Source organism: Gymnogyps californianus, chromosome 5 (assembly GCF_018139145.2).
Source record: "Gymnogyps californianus isolate 813 chromosome 5, ASM1813914v2, whole genome shotgun sequence".
NCBI classification, from domain to species: Eukaryota; Metazoa; Chordata; class Aves; order Accipitriformes; family Cathartidae; genus Gymnogyps; species Gymnogyps californianus.
The window spans coordinates 44,287,660-44,304,266 of NC_059475.1; the positions used below are offsets into that span (position 1 = coordinate 44,287,660).

The following is a 16,607-nucleotide window of genomic DNA, read 5'->3' on the forward strand; positions in this document are numbered from 1 at the left end:
ATAAATGAATATTTATTCAAATATTAATATGTGAATTGAATATTGAAATTGAATATTAAATTCAAAAATGAATATTTATTCTATTTTTCAACATTTTTTTCCCGAATAATTACTTCAAGGTTACATGACAAAAACAATGGAAGAATTCTTGATATTAAGTTGACTCAACCTGTTAATATTATAAATAATAGTCCATGACTTCACACTATGACTTCATTCTGTAGGTATGATTTTCTAAGAGAAATTATATTTAAAGAGAAACTTTCTTCTTTATTAGGCTGTATCGAGGAAGAGCATATGCTAAGCAGCAACAGTACAGAAATGCAATACAAGACTTAGCAGCAGCGGTTCATCTAGACCCTTCTTGTTGGTTAGCATTCTACTATAGAGGTTGCATACTACGGCAGATTGATCCAAAAAGAGCTGTGCAGGACTTCAGTGTTTCTGGTATTGTTTGTTTCTTTTAATGGTGTGTATGTTTATCATTAAAAAGAGGAATGACCATTCACCAGTAATTACTATACTGCAATATAACACAGATATTTAATGTTGCAAATATTGAAATGTATGATTGTCATTCAGTGTTTGGTAATAACTTGCTCTTTTTCATTTCTATTAAATTTGCTATTAGACATTGACTCTTTCTGCTGTTGTTTTTCTTCAATTATTTTGCTTCTGCTTCCTAAGCTTTTCTGCTTCACTTTTAACAATTTGAGTGGGTGTAACTGAGAATTATAAATATGTCTTGAAGGCATTTCATGCCACAATGAACAGTTTCTGTTATGATCTAATATGTTATGTTATGGTTTATCTATGATATTTTATAAAATTCTAAGAAAACTAGAGTAAAAAGTAATATGCAAATAAGTTGCATGGAGTAACTGAAATATATGTCAATATCTGAACAGTTGATTTTTATTCTCCCTCTCAAACAGTACTCATCAATGACACTCAGGAAAATTTCTGTTCTTTTCTTCATCGTGGGATTGTTTACTCAGAACTGTGTCAATGGTCACTTGCAATCTGTGACTTTGAAAGTGTTCTAGCCTTGGACAGGTGATTAAACTTGAGAATTTTAACATATGTTGTTTATATTCTGATTACCTGGGGGCATAAAAGTACTAATAAAGGAAAGTATAATCAGAACTGTTGTTCAGCAAATAGACTGGAATAAAACCACACAAAAACATAATGTTGTCTTCTTTTAGTATCTTTTGCCTCGTTTACTATAGCCTGAGTGTAATAAAAATAATTATTAATGAATTTCAAAATTAAATTTTATTTTGCCTTACATGGCAACTTTGCAAATAAATTACTCAGTTTTGGCAGACAAAAGATGAAACTGAATTCCTAATTAAAGTTGATTACTCATGCCATAATAATTTCATTAGTCTTTTGGGAGGGAATCTGTCTACAATGCAGGTAAAAAGTCAAACTATTTTTTTTTTCCCAAAAGAAAATGCCACAATGTTTTCTTTAGCAAAAGCCAGTAAGTGGTATCCCTGAAATATCATTTAAAAAAAATGCTGTTTGTGGTCCGTGATAGTTGGCGACTGAAGCTGATGTGGATTCTCTGAATTGCATTTCTTCCTGCCGCTTAAAAATACTTCAGAAACAGATTATATCTGTAGCAGCCCTGCCATGCAAACGGTCTTACAATATGCAACAAGCCTCCCATACCAGTTAGCTGCATTAGTTACCTTACTCTGAAGGTATTGAGTTCTTGTTCAGCCTTGGACAACCTCAACAGTCCTGTCTTGAGCAAAGGCTTCCATTCCAATCTGTGGCAGGCCTACAGACCCCTCAGCTCTTCCTTTGTCTTGGCTCTGCTATAGAAAGCCTTGAACTTTGCCTAGAAACAGTCCATAAGAGTGGGCTGCACCAGATATTGCAGATCTTGGAAACCCAGGTCTCCCTAGCAGCTAGCCAAGTGAAATGACAGAAAATAAGGGAGCAGGCTAGATGGAAAATGTGTAAGCTTTGTCAGTCTTTAAAAAATACAATGTGTTTTTAGTAATGAAGAATTCAGTATTTCTTGGTGTATTCAGTGGATACAAAATTACCAGCTAGCTCTATTTCTAGTCCGGCTTCTGTGACAGAGACTTGTCATCAGTTCTTCACAATTCACATTTGGAGTGTTGTTTTTGGTGATCAGAGAGCCTCTAGTGTGCAGCCAAACATCACAAGCTACTGAAATGGTGTTTTTTAATAAGCTATCTCCTTTGCTGGCAATTTCAATTCTTTAGCTCAGTGTGATCGCAAAGCAGATGTGTGGTAAATGTCATAAAAGTAGATGAAGCCTGTATAAGTTGTGGTTAATACAATGACATATTTCATGCAATAACAAAAGGAAAAAAAAAATTCTGTTTTTAGCTCTGTCATCTTTGCTTACCTAAATATTGGTTTGATACTGCTGTTGCATCTCGATCAATACCATGAAGCCATTCAACAGTTTACTAATGCCATTGAAATTGATCCTCTCAATGTTCGAGCCTATGTAGGCAGAGCACAAGCATATCATAAGGTAATACATTGCTTTTGTTTTTGTTTGCCACTTAATATAGCTTTATTTATATTTATGGTTGTTGTATTTTAATACTTATGCCTTGGTGTTATATAGATGTTAAAACCTGCTTATAGCTGTACATTTCAAGTAGTCCTTGTCACCATAATAGAATTACATACTTTGCAATTGTAAAATGTTGTTGGCATGTAATACAATGACACAAAATATTTCAAGTGTCATTTTATCTTTTCTACATCAGTGTACATCTAATCTGAGCTTTAATAATTTTTATTAATAAAAATATTTTTATATTTTTATATAATATTTTATATTTATATTTTTATATAATAAAAAAATAAAAATATTTTTAATATGTATTTTTTAAATATAAAAAACATATTTTGAAATACAGTGTTTTATAAACAGAATTTTCTTGAGAATACTAATTTTTCAGGAAACTCAAATTTTCTTCTCCACAAATGGGAGTGAAAACATTTTCAATATTTTAATTTACTGTGAAACAGAATGTATTCTACTTCTGCATGGGATTTGAGAATAGTTTCTGCTAGCAGTTGTTTTTTTTGAGACTCTCTCAGGAGTACAAGGAATGGAGTATTCAGTGTGACCTAATTTCTGTAGATTTCAATGGCAGAATTCAAACAACTGTTGGGTCTCACAGTGCTTAGTTTGTTTTCAAAATGTTTTGAGAAATTGCTTACACTGTTCATTTTCTTCCACAACTAAAGGAAATGGCTTTTAACTCAGAGTCCATCTAAGTGGATGGATGATATTCTTTTTTTTGATACTGTCTTTAAGAACTTGTGCCTGATAGTTTATATTGGAGGTCATCCACTAATGCTCAGGTTGCTTTTGTAGGGTTTTTTTGTGTTGCTTTTTGTGGGGATTTTTTTGGCGCTTTTTTTTTTTTATATTTCAATGTAAAGCAGTAAAATAAAGCTCAGTACCTGCATTACATCAATGCTGCTCTTTAATGAGAGTTTGAGTTAGCAGCTATCCCAGCTGGATGAATCAGTCCTTGGGATCTTCACTGTAATGATGTTCTTTCTTCTCAGCATCTGAAGCACACTGAATGGGACCACATGTACAGACACCTGAAAAATAAATGCAAATTCATTACAGCAATGAAGATCCATCAGGACATACGTGCATGTGGATCTCATGACCTTATCTCCTTCCCAATAGTCCAGACTCTTCTTGGATTTTGGAAAAGTAAAGAAACTATCTGGAGTTTGGATCTGCCCTGTGGGAGAGTATGGAAATATGTAGGGTGAATGTTTCAGACCTTTATTAAAAACATGTTGAGCTCCTTTACAGAGGGCATATGTGCCTTGTGAGTTGTTACCATGTGGGCATTACACCCTGCAGACCACATTTATAGAAATAGTAATTGTGTCTCCAACTTGTGTTCATATTAGCAATTAAATTGCTGTTTTTTCTTTATAAATTACAGATTCATAATTTACCAAATGCTGTAAAGGATATAAACCGAGCCATTCATCTTTATCCAAATAAATCACAACTTTGCATATTAAGGTAGGAAAGCGATTAGTTGAGAACTTCACAGATATCTCATTTAAAAAAAAAATCCATTTGGAATGCTGTTAGTAGATACCCTTGTATTCTTTGAAACGTGCTCTGAATGCGTTTTAAAAAAATGTAGTATTTTCATAGCATTTTCAAACCTGAAGAACTTTATCTGCACAGTGTCACCCAGCTATTGTAATTGTTACCTTGGATGGAGGAACCTTGTTTCATATACAGGATTCTGCTCTTTGAAGTACATATAGTTTCTGGGGAAAAAGAAGTAAATAGGTGCCATGACAAAAAAGCAAGTCTGCATTTTAAAAAAATCAATAATTTTAAATGTTTTCCCCAAATGGATGGGTCCTTCACTGATTTGTCTGCAGAATCCACATAATGCAAAGAATGTGAAGGAGCGAGTCCAGGCCAATTTAGATTTGAACTATTCTTCTTCCCCATCTTCAGCCCAGTGAGAAGTAGTGAGCTTTACCAAGACTAAAAAATAAATTACTAGATAAAGCTGTTTCCTTCCCTGAAAAGCTGTAAGAACTAAGGAGGAAATGCTAGAATATTATTCCTCAGGTGTATTAGGAGAATTAGTTACTGTGTTCCAGTCAATAATACTGTGTTTTCCCAGTTTCAAGGGTGGGTTTGCTCAGCTTGTCTCTCAGAGTGTGGTTTGGCTAGCATGACCTCTTATGCTGATGCCGATATCTGAAGAGGCAAAAAATTGTCCTTGAAAACAGAATGTATCTATCAGCTATCAGTCTGTGGTGGATTTTGGAAACAGTATTATTAAGATTATTGTTGCAGTTCTTGAGATTGTAAGGATTACTATCTGTGGAATCCAAAGAAAATGTATTTTTGTAACTCCTACGATCTGAAGAGAGGTAAGCATATAATTTCTTGGTACTGTGTTGTGAGAGGAAAAATTAAAAATTTGACAGATATTTCTGATGGAAAAAAAAGGAAAAACTTTGGATGTTTTTATTGGAAGGCATTATTTTTTCTTTTTCTCTTTTTATACTAATGAAAACATATTTCAGTAGTATTTGCACTTTGAAAGAAATGCCTGGAAATAGTTTTACTAACTACATCCAACAAATCTTTCATTACAGAGGACAGTATTTAATGGAGTTGAAGAAATATGAGCTGGCAAATTTATGTATTCACCAACTTGCAGAAATGGATGAAGGTAATGTCAATTTCTATCAATTTTCCTAGATAGTTGTGAATCATAGCAACAGTCTGTAACCAAGGGATTGTTCAAAAAAATTAAGTTCAAGCATGCAAATAGGTTAGTTACCACGAATCAGCTAAAATATAGGAACTTATTATCTAGAGTATTTTGTTTGCATGTCTGAAGCCTCTAAAGGTAATAATGATGTACACTATTGCCTGTACTATCACCTGTGATTTCAGAATTTCCTTTATCTTTTGAGTTCTTGTTGGTTTTTACTTCTACCTTTCAATATTGGTAATTTATGCTTTAAAGGAATATTGAGTAAGGGTTCTGTTCTGTTCTTATGTACAACCTTTCCTAACAAAATATCAAACAGCTTTAGAACTGAACCTTCCCAATGCGTTTGAACAGTAAAAATGTTGCAGTATGGTAGTTCCTTGTTATGTGTTGGGCATAAAATGGCAGTGTTCAGTGCATCCTGAAGCTCTTGGTGAATCCATATGAATAGCCATACTGTATGAGATTAATTTCCTGTCCCTGGTAGTGACCAAGAGTGGATACACAGGGCACAAGAATATAAAAACAAAGCAGGCATATGGTGATAATTCTGCAGAGCAAAGCCTTCTTAGATGTGGGGAGAGGAAGGTAAATATTTCCAGATGTTTAGCAATCAAACTACACTCATTGATAAGTAACTATTCAACTTCAGACTTTTGTAGGAATTTAGTTTACATTTGTATTTTTATGGATGTTAAAACAAGTTCTGATACTCCAAATATTTTAATAGCAATTAAAAGTTTGCATATCATTTAAAGGTATTTTATACTGGAAAACATATAGATTGAAGTAAAAGAGATTATTGTTTTTCATGGTGGTTTCCTTCCAGAATCCTTTACGTCTCAGCCTGTTCAGCAAGCACTCATTCAGTCATTTTGTCAAAATCACAATAAGGCCATAGAGTGCTTACGTGAAGCTACTGAAACTCAACCTGAGCCTTCAATGTTTGTTATTTTAGGAAAAATACAAATGAAAGCCAAGAAAACTAAGGTTAGAAAAGTTTACATTATATTTATGCCAAGCAAGACAATGTTTTTCTTTCTGTATTCTTTTAATATTTTATGAAATGTGCTAGTATATAAATAAACCTTCAGAGTACCTCATTGTTTATAAGAAGACCTGAGTAAGAATTTTCAACAACAGCACTAATAGTTCAGCATAAATTAGGCAATTTTAGTTTTAAAACAATTAAGATGATCAATTGAAAGATACAGTTATGTAGATTGAGGTCCATTATATGTCATAATTTTGCTTCTTTTGAAATAAAATAATACAGAAGTGTGTCTAGCATTTTTTGTCTAATAAAATGCAGTACAAAAGTTTAATTCAGATATGTGAACTGAATATATAATGTATAGTTACAGATATTTTCTCAACTTCGTGAATGTCAGCGGGTTTAACCAATATTGTCACTCCTCTGAGTCCTACAGTTAGCCAGTATTTGAGGCCTGCAGAATTGTTGAAATTGGCACTACAGATTAGCTGTTTCTTTTTGTACAGTCCTATTTGTTTATACAAAATGTAGAGAGTTCTGTTTCCCTAAACACAATAGCAGCAAGCAACAGGTAGATTCATAAAACCTTGAATCTACCAATCTATTGAGTTCTGTGTTGGAAATGCACAGTCTTTCTGTTTCCTCTAGCCTCAAGTTTGCAGGTTCTTTTTAAATGAAAAGGCGTATGCTTTGCAAAAATTATACTCCTGCTCCCTGGGCTTGTACCAGATAAAACCTCTTGATCCATTCAGCTTTTTTCTTTAGGCTTGGGTGTTTTATTTGTCTCAAACTATAATGGGACATTACTAGTTCTGCTGTCTTTGAAAGAATGCTAAGTCAAAGATGGTGATCGTTCATACACTCCAATTCAACCCATTTCAGTTGTCGTGGTTAAGAGGATGTGTATTAGAGTCATTCCTTGATTTCTCAGAGTGCTTCACCCAGAGGTGAGGACTTGCATTGCCACCTCTTCTGGAGAGGAATGACACAATATGCTCAATATGGGAAAATGATCAGACTTCAGGCTATAGTGCCCTGCTGTGCCTTTAGAATTACATGTGAGTGAGTTCAGGTATCTACAGTTCTTCTTCTCTTAAAATGAGTATTTTTGAATGTAGGAATAGAGAAAAATGATTTTTAAATAGCGGTAAATGCAGACCTGTTTCATTTAAAACTTCTACTACCTTGACAACTTAAGGAGGCAGGTGTAGTATTTGCAGACAGCACTATGGGCACTGGTATTTCAACCTGATTTTTCTAAACAAATACTTCTTCATCTTGAAAGACTCGCTTAAGAAAAAAATGCTATAATTCTTTTACTCTTCTTGATATTGAAACTTTCAACTGTGGTCCCTTCATAATCCTCAAAGGCTGAAGAATGGCTTATCTTGAACTGTTCTTAATTTTTTGGTTGTTTTCCTTACGCTCTCCTTTAAACCAAACCATTATTAAATATGCATAAATTATTGCCCAGATCTATGAGACATGGTAAGATCCTGAGAGGCTATTCACTTAAGTTCCTTCAATGCCTATACAGGATTGTTCCTTTAAAGATATTTCTTAATGGTTGTTAAATTTAGTAAGTTGTCTATGGAATAAATAGTTTGTCATTATTTACATAAAGAAACCTGTAGCAAGTACTTTATTATCATCAGACTCCATCAAAAGGTATACCTTTTCTTCCCGAGGAAATAAATATAAGTAAAATTAATAAATAATTATAATTAACTATGTACCTAAATAACAGTATAAATGAACTGTATGTTATTTCTAGATCATGTACATTAGCTACTTTGTCATATATAAATAAAACTCAGGAATATTTCTCTGTTTTTCTAATCAGTTATTAATATGAACCATTCAGAGACCAAGAGTGTGTCTAACTCCAGCAACATCAAGGAACACTAGACTAGTCATTTTTACCATAATGTTCCAAAGAAAGACTAAGAAAAAAACATTTAAAAAGAGTTTAAAATGTCTAACAAATCTTGCAGATTTTCAGTTAAGCGCTTTACAACTATTAATATTCTCTGTATCACAGGATGCTGTGAGAAGTTTTAAAAAAGCTATGAAGCTCCTGATGACATCAGCAAAAATCCTGCCTAATACATTTGAGGCTGCAGAAATGTATTATCTCACAGGCCTGTGTCACATGGAGCAAAAAAGTTTATTACGGGTTGGTATTAATTATATAAATTGAAGCTACATTATATACATTATATAATACATGACAATTGCAAAAGGTGACTTCCTGTGTCAATGTGCATCTGATATTACAGCTGTAGATCCTGGAAAAGCCTGTGACTTTGTAAGCTAATGTACAATGTAGAGGAAATAACTATCTGGATCGATTTTAAAGGAGTTGCATACTAGCCATGTTAATCCATTGTCCATTATAACAGACAACTTCACTATTTCAGCTCTTACAGACAGAAGACCATGGGCTTGGTTAAATTTTTGAAGTCTCACTGAAGAAATGAGATTATTAAATGAGTTAGATTGTGCCTCCTTGAGGTTATGATTGCATTAGCTAGGGTGTGAAGCATTACAAAATTTTAAGTAGCAGTAAATGGATGAAAATGATAAAAAACACTGCAGGTACATGGTGGGTTCCAACTGCAAAAATAGGTCATACTTATCTGTACAAAAGAATCAGTTAGCCTATGGTTTCAGCTGAACAAGCAAACCATATTTAACCCAGATGATATGTTATTCTTTTAGGCCTGTGATGCTTTTAGTATGGCTATCAGACTACATTCAAGTTACCCTGATGCCTTTTATCAGCGAGGGCTCTGTAGAATGCAGCTCAGACAAACTAAGTGCATTCGAGATTTCAATCGAACACTTGCTCTTTGTCCATCACATTTCCAGGTAATATAAAGACTCCTGATAGTTTGTTTCTGTAAGACATTTTTGGATGGGTTCAGACTGACATATTTTGCAGTTATGGGTGTATTGCCTTGTAATTTGCCAGCAAGCACATGGCAAGCATTAAATAAAAGAAATTACAAGCTTCATAAGATGTATGTTTTTATAAACTCGTAATTACTGTCTTCTATTTTACCCTTGTTTTATAATGCTAAACAAAGCTGCTTTTTTACCAAGTCATCATTCTGTATTCATCTCTACAGGCATATATGAGTCGTGCTGCTTACTATGGAAGTAAAGGTAGATACTCTAAGGCAATTCTGAATTGCAATGAGGCGATCAAAATTCTTCCTAACAGTGTGCGAGCTTATTTTTACCGAGGAACTTTAAAGTATCAAAATAAGGTGGGACTCTCTTTATTGTTGTACTCTTGCATTCTCCCTTAAAGCTTAATGTATCTTACTTGACACTTCAGAATGGTGAAATAATGGTAAAAGTGTTGCTAATGGAAACCAGAAATTCTACCTGATGGTTATACTTTCCATTCCCCATTGAAGCTACTCTCTGGTTGTTCTATGTAACTGAAAATGATTGATGGGTTGGAGAAGCTACTGAGCATCTATCTAGTTATTCTCCTCTTAAGTTGCACAGAATAGATTCTTACCTAGTGATACACAGAAGTACCAAAACTCCACAAAAGATACCTTCTATGTTAGGTTAAGATATAAAATGTAAGCTAGTAAAATTAAGGTTTGATTATGTATTGCAGTATATGGATGTGATGTAAGAAAACACGAAGAATGTTTGTTTGCTCAGTCTTTGCACAAATAGGGCTTCTGAAGAAGTGCTCCCACTGCAGTAAGGACTGCAATAAGTAGTCCGTAGAGGACATAGTGAAATGGTTGGATGCCTTCCAGTACTGATGAACAACCAAAATGTAAAACTATGAAATAAAATTTTACAATAGGCTATTATTTGAGGAAGAATATGTGGTGCCATGAACTCTGAATTACAATTTATACATAGTGTTTTTTCATTTGCAGACATTTAAAGCTGCAATTGAAGATCTTTCAAAAACTATCGACCTCAACAAAACCTGCGTTTTGGCGTATTATAATAGAGCTGTCTGTTATCATCAAATAAAGGACTTCAGAAAGGTATGGTATTGATCTTTTTTCAACATCACGTGAGCATTCAGTTATTCATATTAGCTAGTAACCTGTTATTGACAATTAGTCTAAATTTCTGACCTCTTGCAATGTCTTCCTGAATGATTGTGCTCTTTAGGAAATTGTTTAAAAAACCATCTTTTTGATCTCTACTATCATATTAATTACATTTGATATCTCTTTGAAAATATAAGAACTATATCCAGAAGAAGACTACATCAAAACAGGGATTTGGACTACATCCAACCCTCATTCACAGCCCTGTTTTTCTGGATGTGTTTATGCTTCTGTCAACTTGCCTGTGAGCTGCCTCGGAGTGTTTCTTCTTTCTACCTTTGTTGTAAAGCAAAGGCACAACAGAGCACACAAAGGCACCATGCAGCTTCAGACTGGGAAAACAATGATGTTGAACTGTCTTTTTGATGAGGCCTATTTTCTGAGACAGGGCTAGTTCCTAAGTATTTGAGCTCAGATGTCTCAAGTCAAATCGACCTTGGGCAAAGGCCATTTGTGCTTAGAGGTTAATTGCCCAAAAATTATGAAGATGGGTAAAGAAGAATAGGGGATTACAGTAACTGAAGGTAAAAGTTTAAAATGTGAAAATGCTAGCTCCTTCATAAATAAGGTATTATAAAAGATGTTCTTTGCTATCACTCTCCAGAAAAGCCACTTAAAGTACAAGGGAAGTTGCAGAAAAAATGTAGTATATTATTGACAGAAGAAATTTACTAGATCTAACAAGAACTGGACTGTTTTCTTTAAAGCTGTTTCTAATATCTAGCTTAGTTTAGAAGTGCCAAAGAATAGAACTTCTCTTAAGTGGCTAGTATATGGAATACTGCAATCAAGGACATTTTTGTCATATTAGCTCTAAACTGTCTAGTTATTCTTAAGTATACTATATGAGTTCATTCTTCAGGTGAAAAAGAGTTGGGCTAGAACTTCTTCAGATCAAGCATTGTTGAAATACTGTTCAGTTTTGATAAATTTGAGAATTGAAGCTTCTTCAGTCTACCTAATCGTGTCACTATTTGCTCTTTTACAAAATTTACACCCAAATTTAGTTAATACTAGTGCTTAGATTTTTCAATAACAATAAATTATATTTGAAGATACTTAATTTTAAAAGTACCTTACTTTGACATTAATTAATGAGTAGTTAATCTAGAATAATTTGTTGTGGTTTTTTTAAATAAGAATTTGGACATAAAATTTAGCAGTAGAAGTAATTAAGATTTATTTCTAACTCTGAAATTTATATAATGACAAAATAAGTTTTAATTACATCTGTTTAATATATTTGCATTATGTCTGCTTCTGTACTCTAGGAATGGGTATCTATGTAATAATAGAAGGTTCCAAATTCAGTTAAATTTAATCTGGAAACAGTGAAACATTGGAATACCCACACTGAAGTCCGTGCATATGCACATGATTTGTAGGAATTTGAAAGCATGTCGTTTAAATTTTGAAGTATCATTGTATCCCTCAGAATAAATTATGGTTTAAAATACATCTTATGTTTTTGTAGGCTTTGAAAGATTATGGAATTCTTCTTCTGCTTGAAACGAGTAAGGAAATAGCTTTTAAAGTGTTAATCAATCGTGGACTACTCTACGTGGAACTTGGTGATTATGCTAATGCATGTGAGGTACAAAATGCTTCTTTGAGTAAAGGAAATTGAGAGTTTTCTGTTAAATGTAAACCATTGCTGATATAAAGACCAGCTTGACAGTTTTTATATTCTTCTGAAATAGTTTGTGCCCAGTTCTCATTTGCTCAACACCTAATACCAGTCTGGCTGTGAAGATGCAAATAAAATGTAGTTTTACTTGTTTTACAATTTTATGCTGCTAGAGTTAAACATGGGAGCTGCACAAAATTTAATAAGCAAGAATCTGATTTTTCCTTCTTTTTTAATCTTGAAGTAATTTATGTGGGGTCCAAATGAGTACTAATTCATTGTAGAAAGCTAAGTAAATGGAGGTTCCGATTGAGTGGGCTTGTTTTGTTCCTCTGTGTGTGTGTGCATATGTGTGTAAATGACTATTATTGTTGAAAGGGCAGGAAGGGTCCGACCTCAAGATAATTTTCTTAAATGTAAGAAAATAGGATGTCTTTCTGACACTGACTCAAAGTGCAGATGACTCTCTCATTCCATGGGACTCCATCTGGTATAGCAATAGCAGGCTTGAAACCTAACAGTATTAAACATTACTCTTTCACACACATGGGTTTTTATTGTTTAATTTTAAATAGTTTTTAAGTTTTCTAAAAGTTTTAGTTTTTTTAAAAGCAGGAGTATTTATTTTCAGTGTAACTGGTGCATTCATTGCTTCCATTGTGGACTAGTAACTTTAAAATATGTTATCTTCTTTATGTAATAGCAACAATTTCAGCATAGGCATTCTAAAAATTGAGTAATATTTCTTATTTGCAAATAAAAAATGAAGAATGAATATGAATCCCTTTCCAATGACCCAGAAATGTCCTATTGGAAGTGCACAACAAAAGCTCTTTACAGTTGGTAGACCTCGCATAGAAATAATTTAAGAAGAAATATTGTGTTAGTGGTGTCTCATGCTTCAAGATGCAGTTATCAGAATAGTTCAGAAAAGAGGCTGAGGTGGTACAAACTGATATGTAATGCCAGTAGAAAGAGACTGGGGCAGAACCAGCAGGATGAGCAAAAAGTTCTTTGAATGGATTGCAGTGAAGACAAATTTACAAAATGGTAATCGAACAACAGACACAAAAATATAACAGCTGATTTAAGAAAAACATCAGTGATTATAAATATGCTTGAAACCTTATGTATCAGTTCTGATAATATTTTATTGCAAGGAGTATATCTGTATACACGTATAGTGCTGGTTGAATTACGATATAATTACTTAAGTGCAGATACATACTACTCGAAGTGAGTATATTCCTGAATTGGGTACAGTGGAAGAAAAAGGAAAAGTTACAGTTCAGTCTATATAAGATCTGAATTGCTATATAGAGGTGTCTTTTCCTATTGATTCTGTGAAGTGTGCCTGTGAGGATAGTACGTTTGGTTTAAGTTTGGTTTAACCAAACCTGGTCCTTGCAACTTTGATCCTGCTTTTGCTCTGCTCCATACACAGAGCAGAGTGTATACTCCAAACTGTGCACATGAAGAATCCCATTAGCTTTGCCGGGTGTTCTTTGAAAGGCTTTGCTGGATGGGAACAGTGTGTCTCAGTAGTTTTTTAAAAACAGACCTATAATTTTATGATAGTGTGTTCAGCAAAAGAGGTTTTATTTTAACAGAATATAAATATATATATCTGCATATAATTATTTTGCCACTTTTGCAATTCCAACAGTACTAAAATCTTCTGCATCTTTTTATTTTTATAATTTGAACAAGTAAAAAATGCTTTCTAAGTTGTAGTTCACTGGATGCATCAGCTAAACCACTCCTACTACATACTGATTGCTTTCCCATGCAGAAGCCTAAAGTGCTTCCTTACGTCATAATTGAAATGATTGTATTTGATTTTAAAAGCACCTGTACAGTTTTTACAGTTGAACCACATATATCAAAACCACAAGCATTTTGAAAAATGTTCTGAATGTTAGTAAAAGACAAAAGTCAAAAGCCCTATGAAGTCTTTCACTGGAACATTGTGCACAGAGTCTTCCAATGCAAATATGAGTTTGGTTTACTACATTTGTCAAAGCAATAACAGAAAGTAATTAGATAATTTTATTACTAGAAGAATTCTATTGAAATTGCATATAGCAAAATATATTTTCAATATATATGTATTTAATAATAGCAGCTGAGGTACAGTATTTCTATTAAAAACAAACAAAAAATACCTTTCTGGAAGGTTTTGTTTCTGGAAATGTTACGTCCAGCTTTGTAGGAAATACCATGATACCACATAACTTTGGAGATTTTATTCTATCAAAGTCTGGGACAAGAAGTATGAAAACAGTTAAATACATCTGCAGTACTTCTGAATGTATAATGCTTTTGTCAGAAGTCATCTCCCTTTTTATATAGAAGTATAAAATTTTTTAGCTAAAACCACAGTTGTAGGTGAAGTGAAACAATATCAATTTGCATGGTTTAATGTCTGTTCTTTTCAGGACTTTAAAGAAGCAACGTTGCTTAGTCCAGATGATAGCCAGATCTTTCAAGCTATTGGAATCTGCTATCATAGGTAAGATATGTAGTTTTGTTTGATGGAGAGTAGAAAAATGAAATAATTCCTGAGCTTTATATTCCTGTTCCCCTTTTCATATTGAGTACACTGAGAACTGGGGGAGGGGAAAATGGTAAAGAGGAAAGGAAAAAAGAAAATTAGATATTTTTCAAGTTTAACAACTGGTATTAAAATCTTCTGGTATCAAGCACCTATGTGTTCATGACAGCGGCAGGAGGAAATATTAGGATGATAAAACGGAACCAAGAGAAGGACTGAAGAACAAAGAATTATGAGATAAACAGAGTTGGGTTCGTTTGTTCAGAATTAGTTAGGATGCAATTTCTGTTTAAATATGCACTTTGTCCTTCAAAGAAAAGCAAAGGCCTCAGTGGTCTTCCTTGCCTGAATTTTTTATTTGGAAGTTCTGAAGTGTAGTTTCATCAAGGTAAGATTTATTTAGAAAGACTAAGTTAAATCGGTTAATCACTTAAAATAGATATAAATTGGAAGAAATAAGACATATATTAGCATCTTAGTCTACTTATCATAGTGGCACTTGGAGTTGATAGCTCCTATTTCACACAAATATCACCTATGATAAAAAGGAAATTTTAATAGCTATCTGCCTATTAGTTTAGTCTAATCTATTTTATTCTACAGTTAATCTGCCATCTATCACTGCTTAACCTTGTTGCTGCTGAGGCATTGTGGAGGTGGACATATTCAGGATTGTAGCATCAAAACTTCTTGTGTTACTATGCCTGTAGTTAGGGCATAACTGGCTCCATCTTTCACGGTGTCTGGAAGATGTAGAACTCACACAGGAACACTGAATCCTGCTTCTAAGAACTGAACATATGATTTTGGTGCCCATGTCTGTATTCAACTGTCAAAAGGAGTCACTAGTAACTATATAACTCAGCTGTATAACCTGCTTTAAGATGCATTTGGGATCCACCCTGCAGTCTCTAACCTCATGACTGCCTATCAAAAGGATAGGAATGAAGCCCTAATTTGTTTTTGCAACAAGCGTTGTGCTTTTAAAAAGCATTTGGTTTACAACCCTTAAAGTTATTTGTTAGCTAAATGTATTTAATCTTTCCTCTTTTGGTAAAGATGTCAGGCTGTGCTTCAGGTAGACAGAGGTAGCTTATATTCAAATAATATCTTATCTTTCAGTATCATCTTGGTAAAATGATTTTGTACTTTGACATGTTAAAGTTTTTGCTTTATGTGTAAAGATACTTACTAGCATTCATTGACATTTCAGGTGTTTAATCCTTTCTCTTCCTACTCAGTATCCTCAGATGCATCAAGTTTTATCTAACGATGGAGTTCCACATTTGGCTTACTCTTAGACCAGAATGGTCTATGCTTAGAACCCTGAACATCGTCTTTTTTTTTACCCTGCAAGTTTAGCATAGTTTGGATAAGTTCAAGAGTTGGTATGAGGAAAAACAGAGAGAAGGCTTGTATTAGAAGTAAATTATTTACAGCTGAAACATCTGTGCCTGAACAGACTACCAAAACCATGTCCGGTCATGACATTCAGACAACATAAATGACTCAGATAAAGTCTCTTTGTTGAGTACAACTGTTGGAAAGGTGAAATCTTGGCCCAGCAAAAGCTAATGAGAGTTTTGCTGTTTTCTTCCTCAGGCCAAGGAATTCAAACTGAAGTCTGCAAGGTCTTACACTGGCTACCTTCACTGTTATAACCATCAGGGAGCACACGCAGAAAGCAAACTTAAGGGGGGGGGGAAGTGTCCCTTTCAGTCAGAATTGAACTACTTTCAGTGGGCATTATGGGGTAGTATTTGCTGATCATTCATAAATTAAGAATTTTATTTATAGAATTTTTAACAGCAAACATTAATATCTCTAATTTTAGACTTAATCAGTTTGAAGAAGCTGTGAGATCATTTGACCAAGTTCTCAAACTAGATCCTGTTTCTGTGGATGCCTATGTTGGACGAGGAAATTCGTACATGGAAAACAGTCATGAGGCTGGTTGTAAACAAGCACAGAAAGATTTCTTGAGAGCAATTCACCTGAATCCAAAGTGTATAAAAGCCAGAATTTGCTTAGGATACAACTTGCAGGTAAC

General features: G+C 33.8%; 1 protein-coding gene across 1 annotated transcript in view; it reads left to right on the top strand.

Annotated features, from left to right (window-relative positions):
* The window catches only part of TTC6 (tetratricopeptide repeat domain 6), a 64,653-nt gene that overhangs the window by 40,958 nt on the left and 7,088 nt on the right, over positions 1 to 16,607 (top strand). Inside the window, exons 15-27 of the mRNA XM_050897096.1 lie at positions 278 to 447; positions 936 to 1,056; positions 2,374 to 2,524; positions 3,978 to 4,060; positions 5,167 to 5,248; positions 6,135 to 6,278; positions 8,324 to 8,458; positions 9,004 to 9,153; positions 9,414 to 9,554; positions 10,194 to 10,307; positions 11,851 to 11,970; positions 14,442 to 14,515; positions 16,392 to 16,602. Of these exons, the coding sequence (XP_050753053.1) occupies positions 278 to 447; positions 936 to 1,056; positions 2,374 to 2,524; positions 3,978 to 4,060; positions 5,167 to 5,248; positions 6,135 to 6,278; positions 8,324 to 8,458; positions 9,004 to 9,153; positions 9,414 to 9,554; positions 10,194 to 10,307; positions 11,851 to 11,970; positions 14,442 to 14,515; positions 16,392 to 16,602 (1,696 nt within the window). The remainder of the gene's footprint in view (positions 1 to 277; positions 448 to 935; positions 1,057 to 2,373; positions 2,525 to 3,977; positions 4,061 to 5,166; positions 5,249 to 6,134; positions 6,279 to 8,323; positions 8,459 to 9,003; positions 9,154 to 9,413; positions 9,555 to 10,193; positions 10,308 to 11,850; positions 11,971 to 14,441; positions 14,516 to 16,391; positions 16,603 to 16,607) is intronic.